The sequence below is a fragment of the Stegostoma tigrinum genome, chromosome 1 (assembly GCF_030684315.1).
Source record: "Stegostoma tigrinum isolate sSteTig4 chromosome 1, sSteTig4.hap1, whole genome shotgun sequence".
Taxonomy (NCBI): domain Eukaryota; kingdom Metazoa; phylum Chordata; class Chondrichthyes; order Orectolobiformes; family Stegostomatidae; genus Stegostoma; species Stegostoma tigrinum.
Window position 1 is genome coordinate 104483280 of NC_081354.1, and position 23027 is coordinate 104506306.

The 23027-nt window shown below is 41.8% G+C and overlaps 1 protein-coding gene across 3 annotated transcripts in view; it reads left to right on the plus strand.

The window, feature by feature from the left end:
• The window catches only part of atp10d (ATPase phospholipid transporting 10D), a 218236-nt gene that overhangs the window by 88864 nt on the left and 106345 nt on the right, over nucleotides 1-23027 (plus strand). Inside the window, exon 1 of one of the 3 annotated variants that reach the window (XM_059647625.1) lies at nucleotides 4457-4983. The exons of the other annotated variants lie outside the window; for them this stretch is intronic. Coding sequence (XP_059503608.1) covers nucleotides 4634-4983 — 350 coding nt within the window. The 5' untranslated portion in view covers nucleotides 4457-4633. Of the gene's footprint in view, nucleotides 1-4456; nucleotides 4984-23027 lie in introns of those variants that run through there. 3 annotated transcript variants of the gene reach the window in all.

Sequence of the window (23027 nt, forward strand, 5' to 3'; positions counted from 1 at the left end):
TTACCCCATATAGGATCCTTAACTATGACTTACTACTAACTCTTATTAATTCTGTTTCATTGTTGTTTCATAAAACAACCCAAAGTATTTCAGTTTGTCTTAATAATATCATATTCCATAAAATAAAACAATGTGAATTTTAGATCAAATATTATTTATAACACGTCCCATTTAAAATGAAACGAATACTCTTTTTGGCAGGCAAGCTTTGGACTCGTTACGATTGAACTGGCTCAGCCTGATAACCTTACATGACAGTCATGTTCTCTTTAAATTGGTTCACCACAGCAAGTTAAATCCTGCTGAAGTGAGACATCTTGCAAAGTGCATTTTTAGTTAAACTTCTAACTTGACCCTATTGCTGTAAAATTGTTTGCCCTTTCACTTTGTAAAATTGCAAGCTGCTAACAGGACAGTGGGGATAATGGGTATCTGAGACCTTGGTAAATGATGCAACCAACAATACGGCTCCCGAACCAATGATTTTTAAAGATTGAAAAAACAGGAATTACTGTGAGGAAAGATGAGGTAGCGTACGTAAATTTGATGTCAAATCAGGTACAGAAAGAGAACCAAAAAGAGAAAAATAGACAGAAAACAACAGTAAAAATATACAAGAACAGTTTGTTATTTTAAGGATTGATAGTCTAGTGTTTTTTTAATTGGTTCATGGATGTCAGTGTTGCTGGCTATGCCAGCATTTATTACGAAATCCATTTGCTTTGGAGAGGACACTGGTGAGTGTCTTTCTGAACTCCTGCAATCCTTGGGAGCTACATCCACAGTGATATTAGGAAGGGAGTTCCAAGACTTTGACCCAGTGGCAGTGTGTTACAAGTCTGGATGATGTGCAACCTAAAGGGGAACGTAATGATGTTCTGCTGCATCTCCTACCTTTGTTCTTGTAAGTGGGAAAGGTCGTTGGTTTGGTGGTGAAGGAAGTGAATGTTGCAGACAGTGGAAGCCATGCCATTCAACTGGGCTACTTTGTCGTGGATGATATTGAGTTTGTTGAATGTTGGTGGAGCTGTATCCATTGAAGCAAATGGTAAGCATTCCATCACGGTCCCGCCTTGTAGTTGGTAGCCATGATGTGGACGTGCTGGTGTTGGACTAGAGTGGACAAGATCAGAAGCCACACAATAGCAGGTAATAGTCCAACAGGTTCATTTGAAATCTCAAGCTTTCTGAGCACTACCTCTTTATAAATTGAAGTAAAAGAGAAGCACTTAGGTACAGAATTTATAATCAGAGAGATCAAAAGAATTATGCAAATGGTAGGAGTAGAATGTCGACAGGCCAAATAATAGATGTCTGCAGGTGATCAAGAGTGTCAAACCGTGTGAGTAAAGTGTCGACAGCTGAATAACAAGCAAATGGATGAACTATAATCCAAATAATTGAGGCAGAGAAATAATTACAAAAAAAAATTATAGTATGGTGATGCTGGAGACAAACCAAATGACTGGAATAATATGCATGCTGAGGATCTAACCAACGATAGAAGTAATCCAAAACTTTACAAACTCTTTAAGGTAGAGAGATCATAACAGTAATAGTTTCAAAACAGGACAGTAAGGAAGATTTTACAGATATAGAACAGTGTGGTGGGGTCACATGTGGTGTGACATGACCCCAAGATCATGGCTGAGGCCATTTTCGTGGGTACAGATGAGTTTGCGTTGCACTGTGTGCAACCCAACCAGACTGTTGTTTATCTGTAAAATCTTCCTTACTGTCCTGTTTTAACACTACCATTTTAACACCTTGTTGTGATCTCCCTAGCTTATGTGGTTTGTACAATTTTGGATTACTTATTACTTTGGTTAGACCCTCAACATGTGACTCTTGTATCTATTAATTTATTCCAGTCATTTGGTTTGTCCCCAGCATCACCTTATTTTCAGTACTTGTAATTATCTCTCCGCCTCAATTAAATGGACTATGGGCCATCCATTGGCTTGCTATTCAGCTGTTTACACGGTACTTGCACCATCTGACATTCTTGATCACCTGCAGAGACCCATTATTCGGCCTATCAACACTCCACTCACACAATTTGAATGATCTTTTGATCTATCTGATTATAAGTTCTGTGTCTGAGTGCTTCTCTTTCACTTCACCTATATTAGGGGCAGTGCTTCAAAAGCTTGCGATTTGAAATAAACCTGCTGGACCATAACCAGGCGTCGTGTGACTTCTGACCTCATAGATGATGCATAGGCATTGGAGAAACAAGTGAGTTAGTGAATGCTGAATTTAACACCACCTGCTATCTTGGCAAGAGTACAGATTCAACATGTTCCCTTTAGGGTGAAATGAAGGAGTAACAGGCCCAGAGAACTTCTGATAACTAGAAAGACTCAGGATTGGATGAGATGGAAAAGAGAGGCTTTTAGCAGGTACGAAGTGAGCAAATCAACTGTGGACCTTGTGAAGTCAGAAAGTGCAGTAAAGATACTGGTGGGTGAACTTAGGGAGAATCCCAAGACATTCTGTAAATATATCAAGGGGAAGAGGATAAGCAGTGTAAGAATAGGGTCCTTTACGGAAGGTAGATATTGGGGAGACATCAGAGGTAAGTTCTTTACTCAGAGAGTGGTCAGGGTGTGGAATGCGTTGCCGGAAAGTGTAGTGGAGTCGGCCTCATTAGGGGCATTTAAGCAGCTATTAGATAGGCATATGGATGATAGTATAAGGTAGGGGTGGCCGTTAGATAGAATTTAGGATTAGTGTAAAAGCTTGGCACAACAGAGTGGGCTAAAGGACCTGTACTGTGCTGTCCTGTCCTGTTCTATGTTCCATGTGCATGAAGCTGAAAGACATTGGTTGGGTGTAAATGAGTACTTCACTTCCGTCTTCACTTGGAGAAGGAGGATATAGAAGCATCATTTGGTAAGAGGGTCAGTGAAGTTCTTGAATGGCCTTACATAGGGAGTCTGGTGGCATTCGAGGTTTTGGCAGCCTTGAAAGTGAACAGATTACTAGGCCCAGATGAGTTGTATCCCAGGCCACTGTGGGAGACAAAGGAAGAAATTACAAGAGCTCTGACCCTAACTTTTCATTACACTATGACCATAGGAGAAGTAGCGGAAAACTGAAGGACAGCTAACGTGATTCATCTTTTCAAAACTGGTGGCAGACATTGGACAGGAAATTAGAGTCCAATGAATTTTGCATCAATGATAGGGAAACTATTAGAGAAAATTTATCTCTACTTGGAGAGGCAAGGTTTGATCTAGCTTCGTGGTCATCTCTTCAAAAAATCTGTCAAATTTGTGAGGCATGGTTTCCCATGAACAAAGCCATGCTGACTGCTCCTAATCAGTTCCTGCCTTTTCAAATGCATGTAGATCTTCTCTGATGTTAGGCTCACCTGTGTGTAGTTACCTGGCTTTTGCTTGCAGCCTTTCTTCAATAATGGCACAACATTAGCCACCCTCCGTTGCTACTGAAGATATAAATATGTCTGCTAGTGGCCCACAATTTCCTCCCCAGCTTCCCAGGGTGTCTTGAGATACACTTCATTAAGACCCAGGAATTTATCTATCTTTATGCATTTTAAGACCTCCAGCACCTCCTGTTCTGTATTGTGGACTCTTTTCAAGACATCGCTATTTATCTCCCCAAGTTCCCTCGCCTCCAAGTCTTCCTTCTCAGTAAATACAGATATAAAATATTCATTTGGTATCTCAACTATCTTTGCATAGTCAGCGTCATTGATCTTTAAGGGGCCCTAATCTCTCCTCAGTTATTGTTTTGCCCTCAATATACTTGTAGAATTTCTTTGGATTCTCCTTTACCCTATTTACCGAAGCTATCTCATGTCCCTGGTTTGCCCTCTTGATTTCCCTCTTAAGTACACTCCTTCACTCCCAGTAGTCCTCAAAGGATTCAATTAATTCTAGCTGTCTATACATAGCATACACCTCCTTTTCCTTGACCAGAGGCTCAATATCTGTAGTCATCAGTATTCCCTACTGCTGCAAGCCTTATCCTTCACACAAACAGGAACATGCTGGCCCTGATCTGTCATTATCTTGCTTTTGAAATCCCCCTCCACCCTCCCGATTTGCCAGACGTACATCTTTCTGTGAGCAGCCCCCCCCAGAAGAGCTTAAAGGGAAACTTTCACATTAAGAATGAGATGCACTGTTAACATGCTGTTGTTTATACAGCAAGATTTGGCTGATTAGCTCATGCAGTGAACCTAAATCCATAAATTATTGTGTTAATTGTCTCTGAGCAGTTGTTGGAATGTCCTGACTGATGAAATGAAGTATCACTGTACTGTATGCCCGTCTCTATTGCAGCAATGTTTGTAGTAACAAAGAAATTAAGGTATTAAGCATATTAAGTGATTACAATTCCAAAGCATTAGCATGTGTACAACCAGGTGTTTTATAGATGGGTAGTTCAGGAAGCAAGTTGAGCCAAATGCAAGTGTGCAGTTAGCAAGTGAAAGACAAACTTGGTAACTCTGGGGATTGTCATTCACCAAACAACAAAATTTTCCAACACATGGGTTTGACCATATGGAGACCAGGACAGCAGGATTTAAGTTGCTGAGGTTATTTAGACAGAAAGAAATGTTCTGAAGCAGGCTGCATGAGCGCAAATGAGGAAATGAAAGATGAAGGAGACCCCTAAGAGGATTGTGATTTCTAATTTGTTGAATGGAGAAGGCACAAAAGCCATAAACCAAAAATATTTGGGAAATGGAATCAAGACAACAAAGTATACAGTGTGGTCCTTTATACCCAAGAATCTCTTTGAACAGCTGCACCGACTGGCCAACATATATTTTATCTTCATTGCCATGCTCAACTTTGTGCCCATCGTCAATGCTTTTCAGCCAGTGATCAGTCTTATCCCCATTATAATCATCCTTCTCCCAAATGCCATCAAAGATATCTGGGAGGATCATAGACGTTTCATCTCGGATCAAAAAATTAATCAGAATTTATGTCTTGTCTACAACAGGTAAAATACAATTTTCAAGTGCTCCGATAATTTTTTTGAACTTGAGAATGCAAATGGAAAGAGGTTTTAATGATCGATGTCAAGATAGATGATCAGAGGATACTGGAATTTTATACATTGAATTTTATACGTTGAATTTTATTCATTGAGATAGCAGAAAATAAATAATTTCAGAAGTTGCTGAAGCAAATATAAAAAACATATTAAACTTGTGTTAAATTTTAAACACTCCTTAAGTAAGCTGAGGCTGTTTTGCACCTAGAAAGACTCTAAATAAATTATTTTCCATGCACGTAGAAGAATAAAAAGTGTAAATTGTTTTGCACCATAGCTTTGTCACTTCAGCATTTGTCTACTAATAAAATCTTAAAATTATGTTAAAGTAAGTTAAAGAGGGAGATGGTAGCATAGTTGTAGCATCACTGGACTGCAACCCATAGACCCAGGATAAAGTTCTGAGGATATAAGTTTGAATCCCAACTTGAAGCAGGTGAAGTTTTAATTCAGTAAAATTAATGATAACCACATAACAATTACCAGTCGTCATAAAACAAACTCATCTGGCGGGTTAGTGGCTCAGTGTTTAGCACTGTTGCCTCACAGTGCCAGACACTCAGGTTTGATTTCAGCCTCCTCAAAGTCACCATTCTCCCATGTCTGTGTGGATTTCCTCCCATAGTCCAAGATGTGCAGATTGGATGGATTGTCCCTGCTAAATTGCCCTGTAATCTCCAGGGTTGAGCAGGCGGGGTCGGTTAGTTATAGTAAATGTGGGGTTACAGTGATAGGCTGGGGATGGGGGGGAAGTGATGTGGTGAGTGGGATTGTCTTCAGAGGATGATTCAGACTTGATGGGCAGAATGGCCTCCAACTGCACAGTGGGGATTCCGTGACTAATATCCTTTTGGGAGAGAGTTCTGGCATCTTTACCTGGTCTGGCCTGCATGTGACTTCAGACCCACAGCAATGTGTTTGACTCTTGGTTTAGTCTGAAATGGCCTGGAAAATATTAAGGGCAACTAGAGTTGGGCACATGTCACATACAAGAATTTAAAGATTTGACTGTAGAGATACCTGTTAAGGGGATGAAATTAGAAAACTGATATAGGGAGCTGGAGGTATTTCTCTAAAGCAGTAATGTAGCAAAATCCGTGGAAGAAATATAATAAAATAAATATAAATTATACAACTAGATTGCATTTTCACGGAAGTGCTGAGACATTAAGCAATAAGACCAAGCATAAAAACTAGGAACTGGAGTAGGCAATTCAGACTCTTGAGCCTGCTCAGCCATTTAATATGATCTTAGTTGATCTTATTTCAGCTTCAACTCCACTTTCCTGCCCACTCCCTATAATCCTTTAACCCATTACTAAGTAAAAATCTCCCTGTCTCCTGAAATTTATTTCGGTTTCCACAGATTCATGACTGTTGAGTGAAATCATTCCTCCTCATCTCTGTTTTAAATCTGTCACCCCTTAGCCTTAAACTAGATTTAGATTGCTCCACAATGGGAAACATTCACTCTACATATGTTTTGTCAGTACTCTTTAGCATCTTGTATACCTCAAATAGATCTCCTCTTCTTTTTAAACTCTAGCAGGTATAGGCCTAAACTGCTCAGTTTCTCCTCGTTAAACAAACATAACATGAAAGTAAAGAACAAATTACAAATAATTAAGAATCTATTACTAATGCTGTAATCTGAAATAAAACCAGGCTGGAAATACTCTGTGATCAAGAGGCGGCAAGGTGGCTCGGGGATTAGCACTGCTGCCTCACAGTGCCAGACACCTGGGTTCAGTTCCAGCCTCAAGCGACTGTCTGTATGGAGTTTGTACATTTTCCCGGTGTCTGCATGGGTTTCCTTCTACCACCCAAAGACATACAGCTTAGGTAGATTGGCCATGCTAAATTGCCCCATCATGTCCAAGGATGTGCAGGCTGGGTGGATTAACCACGGGAAATGCAAGACTACACGGATAGGGCAGGGGTTTGATCTGGGTGGGGATGCTCTTTGGAGGGGTGGTGTGTACTCAATGGGCCATGTGGCCTGCTTCCACACTGTAGGGATTCTATGTAGCGTTAGTGGGGTTAGCAAAAAGCAGAGTTAACATATGAGGTGATAATGGGAACTGCAGATGGTGGAGAATCCAAGATAATAAAGTGTGAAGCTGGATGAACACAGCAGGCCAAGCAGCATCTCAGGAGCGCAAAAGCTGACGTTTCGGGCCTAGACCCTTCATCAGAGGGGCTCCTGAGATGCTGCTTGGCCTGCTGTGTTCATCCAGTTTCACACTTTATTATCTTAACATATGAGGCCACTGATGCCCTAAAAGGCTCTCGATCTGAAAATATTAACTGTCTTTTTTTTCCTCTGTGAATGATAAATATTGATTTTTCCATAATTTTCCTTAGAAAGCAAAACAAAAAAAAACAAGGAACCGCAGATGCGGGAAATCAGAAACAGAAATTGCTGAAAAAACTCAGCAGGTCTGGCAGCATATGTGGAGACAAAGCAGAGTTATCAGTTCAGGTCAGAGACGCTCCATCAGAACTGATTATAGCTCAGAAAATTCTGGCATATACGCCAATAACTATATAAACAATCATCTACTTGTATATTATTCAAATTCTTTCTTTCTTTCTCCCTCTCTCTGTACCTTTTACCTTGAGTTTCTAATATTTGCTCGCATTCCTTCTCTAAATTAGTCCCACAGTTGAGTGCTGCAATCCATCTGATCCCAATGTTCAGCAAATCCACATCTCTTCTGTGTCTCAATCACTGCTTTTGTCAGTTCTTATTTCTGTTTCCTCTATATCCTGTGGTCCTTTTTTTTCTTTGCCCTTTGCTTCTCTTATGGTACTTACTCACAGACTTACAGTATTTATCGACATTTTTTTTCTATTTATCTTTGTTCATTATACATACATTTTCTTTCAGATTTCACTTCTTTGTTCTGTAAATCTCAAATATGTTCAATGCTTGTGACTTGGAATCAGAGATATAATTTGTCCTCTAACAATCTTTTTGGAGATGGAGCACAGGGGCAGAGAGTGAGAATTATCTGCATAAAAAGAATTGAAAGCAGAGCTTGAGTAGAGATGAATCGCTGGGGTCAGTCAGAGAGAGGTCGTGAGGAGCTTGCGATTTAATTACCTGATACTGTAGTAAGTGCTTGAATTGTTAAACCACCTGGTAATGCAATCAAAACCTTTCTGATAACTGATGTTATCAATTTCAGTCACACTGTTTCACTACGCTTGCACAAAAATACATTTGGCCATGAAGCAAACCCTTTCCTAGGCAACAGCTAATGTTGACAGCTATACCTGTTTGAAAACATGATTAATTAGGTGTTAAGTTGTGAAAGAAGGCATAGATATTTTAAATGATGGGTAATTTGAGACTTAAAAAAGTATGGATTGTAATGATACAGCTGCATATCAGTGAATCAAGTGACATGATTTTACTGTGCTTTTGTTTTGTTGAGACCCCTTCTATAAAAATTCAGCACGTGCATGCTTGTTTCTTTGAAGAATAGTGTTTATTATTTTTGAGTATAGAACAGGAAAGATGTGTTTTTACATATGGATTTTCATGATCATAGTTCTTCATAAAGTGCTTTCAAAACCAGAAGGTACTCTTTGAAGTGTGGTTCCTATAGCAGTCTTGGAAAAACAATAGCTAAGTTGTACATAACAACAAGTTCCCATAAATCAAAGTTTGTAATGACTGGATATCACATTTTTGTGATGCTGACTGAAACAAATAGTGGGCAGGACACCATATGCGCCTCCCTGTTCTTCAAAATCTTCTACATCAGCTTGAGAAGGCAGATGCAACCATGGTTGATCAGGTTTTAGGCATTGATGTAATAAATACAGAGAGAAAACAACAACAAGGAACGTAAACTTGTAGAACTTCTCAAGACATTTCACAAATGTGCAATCGAACATATTTGACCGCTGTGACAGAACTAATTAACAATTTAGGAAAACTAACCAAAAGCTTTGTAAAAGAGGTAGATTTGAAGGAGAATCTTGAGAGAAATGAGAGGTAAAGAAGCAGGGAGGGAATTATGGAAACCTAGGACCAAGGCAATTGAAGCCCCAGCTGCCAATGGTGAAACAATTAAAATGATGGCCACGTGTGAAACTAGAACTTGAGAAGTGCAGAATTATCTTGGAAGGTAGTGGGCTTGTAAGAATGCAGGGCTGCAAAGATGGGAGAGATGAAGCCATAGTGGAGAGTTTTGGAAATGAGAATAAAATTGTGCGATTTAGAGTTGAGGAGAATCCCGAGAGATTCTCTCAGTACAGTAAGAGCAAAAGATTAGATTCCCTACAGATTAGATTAGACTCCCTACAGTGTGGAAACAGGCCCTTCGGCCGAACAAGTCCACACTGCCACTTCATATATCCCACCCAGACCTATCCTCCTATAACCCACACACCCCTGAATACTACGGGCAATTTAGCCTGACCACTCCACCTAGCCCTGCACATTTTTGGACTGAGAGAGGATACCGGGCACCTGGAGGAAACCCACGCAGACACAGGGAGAATATGCAAACTCCACACAGTCGCCTGAGGCTGGAATCGAACCCAGGCCCCTGGCGCTGTGAGGCTGCAGTGCTAACCATTGAGCCACTGTGCCGCCCCAAAGAGTAACTCGGGAGAGAATAAGGCCTCTTAAAGATCAACTTTGCCATCTTTGTGTGGAATGACAGGAGATGGATTAGATAATAAACTAATATTTGGAGTCAGTATTTACTGTGCAGAAGGATATGGAAGCTGGGGAACTGGGGAAATAAACAGTGATGTCTTGAAGAAGAGTTCTTATTCTAGAAGAGGAAATACTAGAGGCCTTAAAATGCAAAAAAGTTGATAAATCCCCAAACTTGATCAGATATTTCCTAGAACTTTGTGGGAAGCTAGGGAAGAGATTGCTAGGCCCTTTACTGAGATATTTGTATCATTGGCAGCCATGAATAAGGTGCTGGAAGACTGGAGCTTGGCTAATGTGTTGCCGTTGTTTAAGAAAAGTGCGAAGGAAAAGCCAGGGAGCTGTGACCAGTGAGCTTTATTTAAGGATTAAGTGTTGGAGGGGAGTCTGAAGGATGTTTACATGTGTTTGGAAATGCAGAGACTGATTAGAGATAGCCAATATGGTTTTGTGCATAGGAAATCATGTCTCACTAACTTGATTGAATTTTTTGAAGAGGTAACAAAGAAGATGGACTTCAGCAAAACATTCATCATGGTTCCACATGGTAGACTGGTTAGCCAGGATTAGATCACGTGCTCTAGAGGGAGCTAGCCACTTGGATACAAAATTGAAGGTAGGAGCCAATGGTAGTGGTAGAGTTTTTGGACTGAAGGCCAGTGACCAGCAGTGCGCCACAGGGATTGGTGTTGGATCCACTGCTTTTCATTTATATAAATAATTTGTATGTTAATATAGGAAGTATGGTTAGCAAGTTTGCAGATGATACCAAATAGATGGTCTGGAGGACAGTGAAGGATGTTCTCTAAGAGTACAATGGAATCTTGATCAGATCGGCCAATGGGTTGAGGAGTGGGCAGATGGAGTTTAATTTAGACAAATGTGAGGTATTGAATTTTGGTAAGACAAACCAGGGTAGGGCCTATTCAGATAATGGTAGAGCCCTGTGGAGTGTTGCAGAGCATATAGACATAGAGCTGCAGGTACATAGTTCCTTGAAAGTAGTCGCAGGTAAACCAGGTGGTGAAGCAGGTATATGGCACGCTTACCTTCATTAATCAGAACATTGAGTAAAGGAGTTGGGATGTCATGTTGCTGCTGTACTGGACATTGCTTAGGCCAGTTTTAGAATACTGCACACAATTCTAGCCACTGTTCTGTAGAAAGGATGTTGTTAAATTTGAGAGAGTGCGGAAACGATTTACAAGGATTTTGGTAGGCCTGAAGGGTTTGAGTTATAGAGAGAGACTGAATAGGCTGGGGTTTTTTCCCTACTTCGGAGGCTGAGGCGTGCCCTTGTCGAAGTTTATAATATCATGAGGGGCATGAATAGAGGGAAGAGACAAGGTCATTTTTCCAAGAGTAGCGAAGTTCAGAACTAGAGGGGAAAGGTTTAATAGGTCCCGAGAGGTAACTTTTTCCATGCAGAAGGTTGCATGCTTATGGAATGAGCAGAAGTGGTAGAAGTGGGTACAATTATACAATTTTTTTTCTATTTTCATTTCATGGAATGTGGGCATTGCTGGCTGGCCAGCATTTCTTGCCCATCTCTACTGGCCCTTGAGAAAGTGCTGGTGAGCTACTTTCTTGAACTGCTGCAGTCTTCCTGCTGTGGATTGACCTACAATGCTGTTAGGGAGGGAACTTGAGGATTTTGACCCTGCGGCAGTGATGGAACTGCAATAGATTTCCAAGTCAGGATGGTGAGTGACTTGGAGGGGAACTTCAAGGTGGTGGAGTTCCCTTCTGTCTCTTGTCTTTGTCCTTCATGATCGAAGTGACTGTGGGTTTGGAAGGTTTTGTCTGAGGATTTTGGTGAATTTCTGCATTGTGTCTTGTAGATAGTACACACTTCTGCTACTGAGCTTTGGTGGTGGAGGGAGTGAATGCTTGTGAATGTAGTGGCAATCAAGTGGGCTGCTTTTTCCTGGATGGTGTCAAGCTTCTTGAGCATTGTTGGGGCTACACTGAACCAAGCAAGTGAGCAGTATTCCATCACACCCCTGACTTGTGCCTTGTAGATGGTGGACAGGCTTCGAGGAGTCAGAAGGTGAGTTACTCGCCTCAGTATTCCTAGCTCTGCCTGCCCTCGTAGCCACTGTGTTAATGTGATTAGCCCAGTTGAGTTCTGGTCAATGGAAAGCCCCCAGGATGTTGATTGTGGGGGATTCATTGAGGACAGGGATATTTGTAGAGCCTCCCCCTCCAGTGAGTTGTTTAATTGCCCACTACCATTCATGACTGAATGTGGCAGGACTGCTGAGCTTAGATCTGATCCATTGGTTGTGAGATTACTTAGCTCTTTCTATCACTTGCTGCTTTCACTGTTTGGTGTGCAAGTAGTCCTGTTGGTGGCTTCACCAGGTTGATACCTCATCTTCAGGTATGCCTGGTGTTGCTCCTGGCATGCCCTCATGCACTCTTCTTTGAACTAGGATTGATCCCTTGGCTCGATGGTAATGGTTGAGTGGGGGATATGCCGGACCATGAGGTTACAGATTGCGCTGAAGTACAATTTTGCTGCTTTTGATGGCCCACAGTGCCTCATGGATGCCCAGCCTTGAGTTGCTAGATCTGTGCGAACTCTGTCCATTTAGCACGGTTATGGTGCCACACAAAACGATGAAGGTTGTTCTCAATGTGAAGGTGGGACTTCGTCTCCACAAGGACTGTGCAATGGTCACTCGTACCAATGCTGCCATGGACAGATGCAACTGCAGCTGGCAGATAAATAAGGATGAGGTCAAGCATGTTTTCACGTCTTGTTGGTTCCCCCACCACCTGCCACGGATCCAGTCTAGCAGCTATTTCCTTCAGGACCCAACCAGCTCAATCAGCAGAACTGCTGCTGAGCCACTTTTGGTGGTGGACATTGGACATTGAAATCCCTCACCCGCAGCACATTTTGTGCCCTAACCACCCTCAGTGCTTCCTCTAAGTCTTGTTCAATATTGAGGAGTGCTGATTCATCAGCTGAGGGAGGACAGTATATGGTAATCAGCAGGAGGTTTCCTTGCCCATGTTTAACTTGAAGCCATGAGACTTCATGCAGTCCGGAGTCAATATTGAGGACTCAGAGCAACACCCTCCTGACAGTATATTGCTGTGCCGCCACCTCTGCTGGATCTGTCGTGCTGGTGAGACAGGACATATCCAGGAACAGTGGTGGTGGTCTCTGGGACATTGTCTGTAAGGTATGATGCTGTGACTGTCAGGCTGTAGCTTGACTAGTCTGTGAGACAGGTCTTGCAATTTTGGCACTAACCCCCAGATGTTAGTGAGGAGGACTTTGCACGGATGACAGGGTTGTTTCTGCTGTTGTCTTCTCCGGTGCCGAGGTCGATGCCAGGTGATTCATCCAGTTTCATTTCTTTGAGTTTTTGTAGTGATTGGTACATCTGAGTGGTTTGATAGGCCATTCCAGAGGGCAGCTGAGAGTCAACCACATTGCTGTGGGTCTGAAGTCACATGTACGCCAGGCCAGGTGAGGGTGGCAGATTTCCTCCCGTGAAGGACATTAGTTAACCAGATGGATTTTTCTGACGATCGGCAATGATTTCACGGTGATCAGTAGATTCTTATTTCCAGGCTTTTTTGAGAATCTACTGATCAAAGGCATCTGGATGGGTATATGAGTAGAAAAGATTTAGAGGGACGTGGACCAAATGCTGACAAATGGGACTAGGTCAGATTGGGAAGTCTGGTCAGCATTGATGAGTAGAGCTAAAGGGTCTATTTCCGTGCTGTATGACTTAGTAAACACCAATGTAAGTCAACATGGACGTGGCCATTGAGAGAAGTGCTTTCATGCAAATTAGGCTAAGGGCAACACAGTTTTGGATGACCTCAAGTTTATAGAGTTGTAAGATGAAAGCCTGGCCTGTTTGTGAGATCTTCCTGTATGCATATTTGGCAGTACATCTTTTCTGTGCTGAAAAATATAATTCAGTGTTAATAAGGTTTTGGTTAGCCAGAAGATGCGTTGCATGTCATATAATTGTAAACTTTGTCCCTTTGAGCCAAAATCTCAGCATTTCTTCTGTTCTAATCTCTTGCATGTTGTCAATTTCAGTCATTCCACTATTCATGACTGTGCATTCAAATTACTGGTCCTAAGCCCTAGAAATCTTTGCTTAAGCAGTCGAGTACTGTCCTTTCATAACAGATCTTATGGATCGTCAGATTTTGTTTGATAATGGGATTTAACTATGTTAAAAAGCAATGGAATGAAAGTTCTTTTGTAGCTCATGTTGTTTCATGAAAGAACCAGACACATCATGTGAATAGCAATCTTACTAAGAAAAATGTAGTTGCTTAACTATTCATTTACCAGCTTGTGGCTTAAGATCCCTGGAGTATTGTGGAGAAATGTTCTGAAGAAAAGGTATCGTATTTATTTGTCACCGGTTCATTATGAAAATAAATCAATATTTTGTATTTGCAATTTCTGGTTGAAGCTGTCACTAGGCGTTACTACCAGCTCCTTTTAGTTGTGCGAGCAGTCCTGTATTGTGCGAGCAACACAGGCGTGGGATTGTTTCAGTTGCAACCAGCTTCTCAAGTTAACTTCGAGTTTGAGTCACAGTGAAGAAGGACAACGTGGGGTTAACTTCTCACATGGAATATCTCACGACAGAAACGTGGTTGAAAGTTACCTGACAGAAAGGCTTAGACAACGCTTAATCTTTTAAACCAAATTTTGTGAATGAAGGGAAACATTTCAATTTAGGTTTTGTTCTTATTTCGGATCATTTTAAGAAATCTTGCATGAACTTTTGTTATAAATCTTACATAGATTAACTGCCACGGTTACCTACATTGCAATAGTTGCTGTTCACGTGTAATCTAATAGCTATTGGGTGTTTACTGCATTCAGAGATAATGTAAATGCTATCTTTAAAAAAAATTTCAATGCACCATTTCCAGTTGACCTTAGTGTCTAACAGAAATTGTATCGTCTACCCGCATGCTTTCCCTCCTGTATGCTTAATATTAAAAAAATTCACTTTTCATTTACACTAAGTGCATACCAGCCAATGCAAACTGACTTTTGTAAACTGCGTGAGTGAAAGAGGATTGATTAAAGTATCGCCACTGGGTGAAAATGTGAAGCTGAGGCCCCAATCAGGCCTGGCATTTTCTTCAGAGATAATGGGAGCTGCAGATGCTGGAGAATCCGAGATAACAAAGTGTGGAGCTGGATGAACACAGCAGGCCAAGCAGCGTCTTAGGAGCACAAAAGCTGACGTTTCGGGCCTATACCCGTCATCTGAAAAGGGGGATGGGGAGAGGATTCTGAAATAAATAGGGAGAGAGGGGGAGGCGGACCAAAGATGGATAGAGGAGAAAATAGGTGGAGAGGAGAATATAGCTGGGAAGGTGGGGAGGGGATAGGTCAGTCCAGGGAAGACAGACAGGTCAAGGGGGCCGGACGAAGTTAGTAGGTAGGAAATGGAGGTGCGGCTTGAGGTGGGAGGAGGGGATAGGTGAGACGAAGAACAGGTAAGGGAGGCGGGGACGTGCTGGGCTAGTTTTGGGATGCAGTGGGAGGAAGGGAGATTTTGAAGCCGGTGAAATCCACATTGATAACATTGGGCTTCAGGGTTCCCAAGTGGAATATAAGTTGCTGTTCCTGTGACCTACGGGGGCCCAAACGGAATATGAGTTGCTGTTCCTGCACCCAAGCAGATGTTCACTTGCACACCTGCCAATATGGTATACTGCATCCGCTGTACACGGTGTAGCTACCTCTACATTGGGGAAACCAAGTGGAGGCTTGGGGACTGCTTTGCCGAACACCTACGGTCAGTTCGCAGGAAACAACTGCACCTCCCAGTCACGAACCATTTTGACTCTCCCTCCCATTCCTTAGACGACATGTCCATTCTGGGCCTCCTGCAGTGCCATAATGATGCCACCCATAGGTTGCAGGAACAGCAACTCATATTCCGCTTGGGAACCCTGCAGCCCAATGGTATCAATGTGGATTTCACAAGCTTCAAAATCTCCCCTCCCCCAACTGCGTCCCAAAACCAGCCCAGCTCGTCCCCGCCTCCCTAACCTGTTCTTCCTCTCCCCATCCCCTCCTCCCACCTCAAGCCGCTTCCTACCTACTAACCTCATCCCGCCCCCTTGACCTGTCCGTTCTCCCCAGACTGACCTATCCCCTCCCCACCTATACTCTCCTCTATCCATCTTTGGCCCGCCGCCCCCTCTCTCCCTATATTTCTTTCAGATTTCTCTCCCCATCCCCCTTTTCTGATGAAGGGTCTAGGCGCGAAACATCAGCTTTTGTTCTCCTAAGATGCTACTTGGCCTGCTGAGTTCATCCAGCTCCACACTTGGTTATCAGGCATTTTCTTGTTGAATGGTGGAGTATTCTAGAGGAACTAAATGGTCTAGTCCTCATTAATGTGTTTATATTTCTATAAGGAACATGTATCAAATCCTTCAGTCACAATTCCTGTGAGATTTTCAACTGTATATATTTCACATCTCTCCTGAAGGCTGTCTTTGTGGTACAAATCAACAGCCAATAGACATCATCTAGTACCATGGCCAAATGGTAGTTTTTTTTAACAAAATACATAATAGATCATCTATAAGTACTCGAGGGAGTAGAGTATCAAATGGGTTGTGCACCACCAAGTCACTGAAGGGGAGCAGGTTGATGGGGTGGTGAGTAAGTGGGTGAGTGCCTAGCATAGGTAATTAGGTAGGTGCCTAGAGTACTCAGGAGGAGCTGGTGGTTCAACCTAAATTGGGTTATGAAGGGATTAGGTCCAAAACTTTGCGGAGCCTGGAGTATCGGGTTCAGTGTGGGCTCGGTGAGGATTGGGTCCAGTCCAGAGCTGGAGTAGGGTGGTGGAGTCAGGTTTAGGTTGAGTTTTGTCTACAGTGGAGTGGATTTGAAGGGGTTACTAAACGTGGTTTGGATCAGGTTTATGATTAACCACGATTTACTGTTGGTTTCAATTTCCCCTGGCTAATTACTCAGGTACATGAGCCAGAACACTTTAGTGTTTCCAATTCAAACTCTAAATTGGAGACTTTTTCAGAAGAATCTAGATGCCAGGCAGATTTCCATGGAAAGTTTTAACTTCCTATACAGTTACAATGTAGACAATGCTTTGATATTGCTGCATGTTCCCAGTTCTTCTTCCAGGAAATGATTGGTCCTGTACTATCTGAGATGTGAAAATCCAGGCCATGATATAGACAGATTTCTCATTGGATTTTGATGGAAAAATAACAAGTTATCCCACAGATTATTAACTTCTACTATTACCTACCCAAATTGGACCCAACATCTGGTGACCATGAAACTATGGATGCTGCGGCAGGAGGTGCAACACCTAGGTATAAAAAAGCAGCACCTTGTAAACCGACTTGTAATTTAAATATATTCAATGTTGTAAAATTCATGTGCTTAACTCATAGGTATAGAAAAACATCTCCAAAAACAACTTGTAGCTTAGCCATTCCGATCTTAGATATCCTTTCAATAATTCTTAATTATTGACAAACAACATCTCTGCCACTGAAAATTAATTTTTGTTGTCTCAGTCAGCTTTTAAGTATTGTTGGAGCTTTGAAAACAATTTTTAAATTGTTCTCTCTGATTGTCTTATCTCACAATTCAGTCTTTCTTTGTTTCATTCTCTGTACCTTATGGAACATTGAATTCACTATTCTAACTCTCACTTCCTAATTCAAACTGAACTGCTTATTTTCAATTTTTAAACTGATATGAATAAGGAGATACCCACTTGCTTGCCCAGTTTACACAGGTCTCAAATGCTATATAAGAGAGTGCTCAATTTATTAGGTAAGTGGATGACAGCATCTTGTCACTCAAAATCCCACTGAAACTCAGGGGCAAATGCAAGTTATTGAATAACATTTGCCATTCTCACAACTAATTTCAACCCTTGTGTATGCCTACATTATCTATTCCTCCTGTAGATTGTATGGTAGTAGGTTGTTTTTCTCTTGTCAAACAGACCACACCATTGGTTTATTTTTATAACGTGACAAAATCACCCTCTGATCTCTGCAAATTATTCTTGGGCAAAGATCTGAAGGTTAATATGTGAAATTGTCTATTTTTCAGGAAGAGTAAAGATGAAACATGTTATCTAAAGGGTAACATATTGCAAAGTTCTGAGATGAAGAATGATCTTGGTGTCCTAGCCCATGATTTACAAAATGTTCGTACGGAGGTTGTTTTTGGGAGAAATATCAAAGAGGAGTCTGGAGTTCTGTGTTTAGGACAAGTGCCCTTTATTCAGAAACTGAAACAGAAATTGTTGGAACAGCTCAGCAGGTCTGGCAGCCCCTGAGGAGAGAAATCAGAGTTAATGCATTGACCCCTCTTCAGATTTTTTTTTTGTAACCAAGATAACCCAATGCTCTTGATGTGGACTTTACCAGTTTCAAAATCGCGTCATCACATGACCAACTCTCCATCTCATCCCCCCCTCCTTAACCTGACTCAACCTGTCCGTCTTCTCTCCCACCTATCTGCTCCTTCCGCCTCACTGACCAATCTCCACCACTGCCTACTTGCACTCACCTATCACCATCCCACTTACCTTCCCCAGCCCCAGCCCTCCTCTCTGTCTTTAGTTCAGAGCTCCCATCCTCAACGCCCATTTCTGAAGAAGGGTTCCGACCCAAAACATCAACTTTCCAGCTCTTCTGATGCTGCCTGGCCTGCTGTGTTCCTCCAACTCCACACTGTGTTCTCTCTGACTCCAGCGTCGGCAGTTCTTACTATCTCTAACTGTGAGAATCAGTGGGTTTATATGGATACTGGTGGCCAGCCTATCCCCAGAAATGGAAACAGATGTCAAGGAAGGGAGGAGTCAAAGATAGACTGGGTGAATAAAAATAGAAAGAACCGCGGATCCCGTTATTCATAAGCAAAAACAGAAATTACTGGAAAAACTTAGCAGGTCTGGCAGCATTTGTGGAGAGAAATCAGAATTAATATTTCAGTTTGAGTGACCCTCTCTGAGAATAGGGGTGAGGATAGGGTGGAAATTGGAAGTGAAATCGGTTGACTTTTCCAATTCTGGACCCTTGTTCAGAGCTCTTTAAGCACAGCATATGGGAGAGCCAGAAGACCGTTCTGAATCTGTCTTTCATGTGGGGCACAGTTGCCGTCTTAAATACAGCTTGGATCGGAGGAGAGGTCAGTGATGGTCTGGGTTCCCCAAATGAATACAACATTTTCATACCTTTTCACGTTACAATAATTACATGCAAACATAGATCCATTTTTAGTCACCTCTCCCTAATCTACACATCCAATCTTGTAAACACATGATCAATGATGGGCAATTCTATGGACAAATCTTAGACCCTCCCATAATCGTATGATATTTACCAGATAACTCCATCGTCTTTGAGATCTTACTATGCAACTTACAGTCATACTCCTTCCCAGACATTTGCTAGCTACGTCACATAAATTGCCAATAACATAAATTTTAACCTCACTGCGTAGCCTCTTCCAGGGATGCCTAACCTGAAGAAGGTACCCTCCTCCCTCCGGACCAACCTCAGAGAATCTCTCTCTCATTGCAACTCTCTTGTAATCTCTTCGGCCTTGAAACTGCTCGACCATGTCCTGAAGCAAACCAGGTACCACAGCCACATCACACTCCTCAGCACCTGCCTCCTACCTACTAACCTCATCCCACCTCCTTGACCTGTCCGTCTTCCCTGGACGGACCTATCCCCACCCTACCTCCCCACCTATCTTCTTTTCTCTCCATCTTAGGTCCGCCACCCCCTGTCTCCCGATTTATTCCAGAACCCTCACCCCATCCCCCTCTCTGATGAAGGGTCTAGGCCCGAAATGTCAGCTTTTGTGCTCCTGAGATGCTGCTGGGCCTGCTGTGTTCATCCAGCCTCACATTTTATTAACCTAAATACTTGCTTATCACTTAGTCTGTAGTCTTCCACATGACAGTAACAGGGGATTGTTCCAAATTGTGTAAGGCAATTTATATTCCCTGCTAACATCATTACAGAAGATTAGAAGGGATATTAATTTTTACCAATTATTATGAAATTTGTAATCACTTTTCCCAAAAGAAAGTTGTATAGTTATAGTTCTTTAACGAAGTTAATAAATTAGGAGCAGCTTCTGTTTCACTCGACCTTGGGAGATCAAGCAAACAATCCGTCTGATTTGCAGTAACAATCCTCTGCTACTCTAATGGTGTAAATGAGTTTTAAACCAGAGTTTAGTTTTCGAATGCATCTTATACTGCCTCTAATCTAAACAATTTCCATCACAGATTTTCTTTTAATAGAAAGCATGTATTGGAATTCCACTAATTTAGGTGTAATTCAACCACTTTACAACTTTACCAAGTTATTGAATGAAACTTGTTAGATTCCACAAATAACTAGGGACATAACCACATCCTCACTGTGTATTTTGTAATCTGTATCTGTCACTCTTCCCTTGATCTTTGTACATAAGAATTTGTTCAAATTATCTGCATTTGCACCTAAGCTTCAATTGTTTATCTCTTCCTAGTCCTGAGATCTCTTTTACAACCTCCCTTTTCTCCCCTTCGGTACTCGTGGTCTTTTAGAGGTCATTTTTACACCATTTATTACTTTATCTTCCCTGATGATGCAATGGGCCACTTTTACTAACTACAATCAATTGCTCAAGGAATTCAACTAACCCTTTCACACTAATTTGTTGTTTGCATTTCTGATTTACAATTACCTAAAAAGTTCAGAATACTGTAGGATCAAACATTTCTTCTACTTTTTTGAACTAAACCACAAACCTGCTACTGTGACCAAACTAGGCCTTTCAAAAATGCCCCTTATTAAAAGGCGTTTATGTTTAGAACAGTCTGTTTATAGAAACCCGAGCAAATTCCCTAATGTTTCTTCTCACCAGGACACTTTTATAATCCCCACAGGATCTTTCATTATCTCATCCAGTAATTCTGCTGAAGACCATAAGTCTGGCTATGAACATCTGCTGTATGTAGCTGCCAATCCCTCCTGGCCACCTTGTGTCGACTAAAAAGCCCCAGGCAGCCATCTTGTCAATTTTACTCATAGACCACTACAACATAGCTTTTCTACTTGTTTTCTGCAACTAATTGAGTGTTGCTGTTTATTGCGAGGGAAATTGAGTACACAAATAGAAACATCATACTAGAGTGTATCAGGGCATTGATGAGACCACGTCTGGACTTCCCCGCACAGTATTAGTCTCCTTATTTAAGGAATGGCATAACAGGATAGGAAGCAGTTCAGAGGAAGTGTATTAGACTAAAACCTGGAATGAGTGCATTGCCTTTGAAAGAAGGCTTGGCAGGCTCTTGTTCATTGGAATACAGAATAGTGAGAAATGGCTCATTTGAGACATATAAAATCCAGAGGGATCTTGACAAGGTGGGTGTGGAAAGTGTTCCAGACCCATAGCAATGTTGCTAACTCTTAACTGCCTAAATGGATGAGCAAACTGCTCGGTAGGAGCAATTGGGGATGATCAGTAAATGCTGGCCCAGCCAGTGGCATCTGTATCCATGGATGAATAACATGATGTGAAATATCAGTGGTAATTGGAATTTGGAATTGTCAGCTCAGCCATGTTCTTATTGAATGGTGGAACAGGCTCAAAGGGCCCACTCCTAATTTTGTGTATAAAACTACATGCATTCTCCTGCTGTTGTAGTGTCCAGATTATGAATTAAGTATTAATAAATTGCATATTTCACAATTACATGAAATTTATCCATTTAATTAATTTTTGTGACTTTTAATGCCTTAATTAAAGTTTCTGCTTGAAGATTTCAATATTTTGGAAGAGTGTAGATTTTGACTTGTAACTTTTGCCTGCACCTGTGCTTCCATTCGCTGAAGATAGATGATACAATAACTTTCAGTGGATACCAATTTCCTCAGTACTTTCTAATCAGTTGCTTTGATACTCTTCCCCGGGTTTCTGCTTAAAAGCTTTTGCATAAATAATACTAAAAGCATAAGGGCACTTTTCAGTGTTTCTAAATAAATAGCAAATATGTTTTAAAGAGCCTGTGGAAGAGGAGAAGTGCTTGTACCAAATACATAATATTAGATAGGCGCAGTTTGATTTGTGATAGCCAGCATGGATTTGTGAGGGGTAGATCATGCCTCAATAACCATATTGAATTCTTTGAAGAGGTGACCAAACACGTAGATGAAGGTAGAGCAGTGGATGTGATTTACGTGGATTTAAGTAAGGTATTTGATAAGGTTCCCCGTGGTAGGCTCATGCAGAAAGTAAGGAGGCATGGCATAGAGGGAAATGTGGCAGATTGGATTCAGAATTGGTTGACCCTTAGAAGACGAAGGATGGTGGTGGACAGAAAATATTCAACATGGTGCTCAGTTACAAGTGGTGAACCACAAGGATCTGTTCTGGGTCCTCTTCTACTTGTGATTTTTGTAAATGATTTGGATGTGGGAGTGGGAGGGTGGATTAGTAAGTTCGCGGACGATACAAAAGTGGGTCGAGTTGTGGATAGTGCGGAGGGCTATTGGTGACAAACGGACATTGGTAGGATGCAGAGCTGGGCTGAGAAGTGTCAGATGGAGTTTAACCCTGAAAAGTGTGAGATGATTCATTTTGGAAGGACAAACTTGAAAGCAGAATACAGGGTTAATGGAAAGATTCTTGGCAGTGTGGTGGAGCAGAGGGATCTTGGGGTTCTTGTCCACAGTTCCTTGAAAGCTGCCACCCAGGTGGATAGAGTTGTTAAGAAGGCATATGGTGTGTTGGCTGTCATTAATAGAGGGATTGAGTTCTAGAGCCATGAAGTTGTGCTCCAGCTATTCAAAACCCTGGTTCGACCAAATCTGGAGTATTGTGCCCAGTTCTGGTCGCCACATTACAGGAAAACTGTGGAAGTGTTAGGAAAGGTGCAGAGGAGATTTACCAGGATGTTGCCTGGAATGGAGGGGAGGTCTTACAAGGAGAGGTTGAAAGATCTAGGACTTTTCTCTTTAGAACAACCAAGGATGAGAGGTGACTTGATAGAGGTGTACAAAATGATCAGAGGTATAGATAGAGTGGATAGCCAGAGACTTTTTCCTAGGCTGGAGGTAACTATTACGAGGGGGCGTAGTTTTAACGTGAGTGGAGGTAGATATAGGAGAAATATCAGAGGAAGGTTGTTTACTCAGAGAGTGGTAGGGGCGTGGAATGCATTGCTGGAGAAGGTAGTGGAGTCGGTCTCATTAGGGGCACTTAAGCAGCTAATAGATAGGCATATGGATGATAGCACAAGGT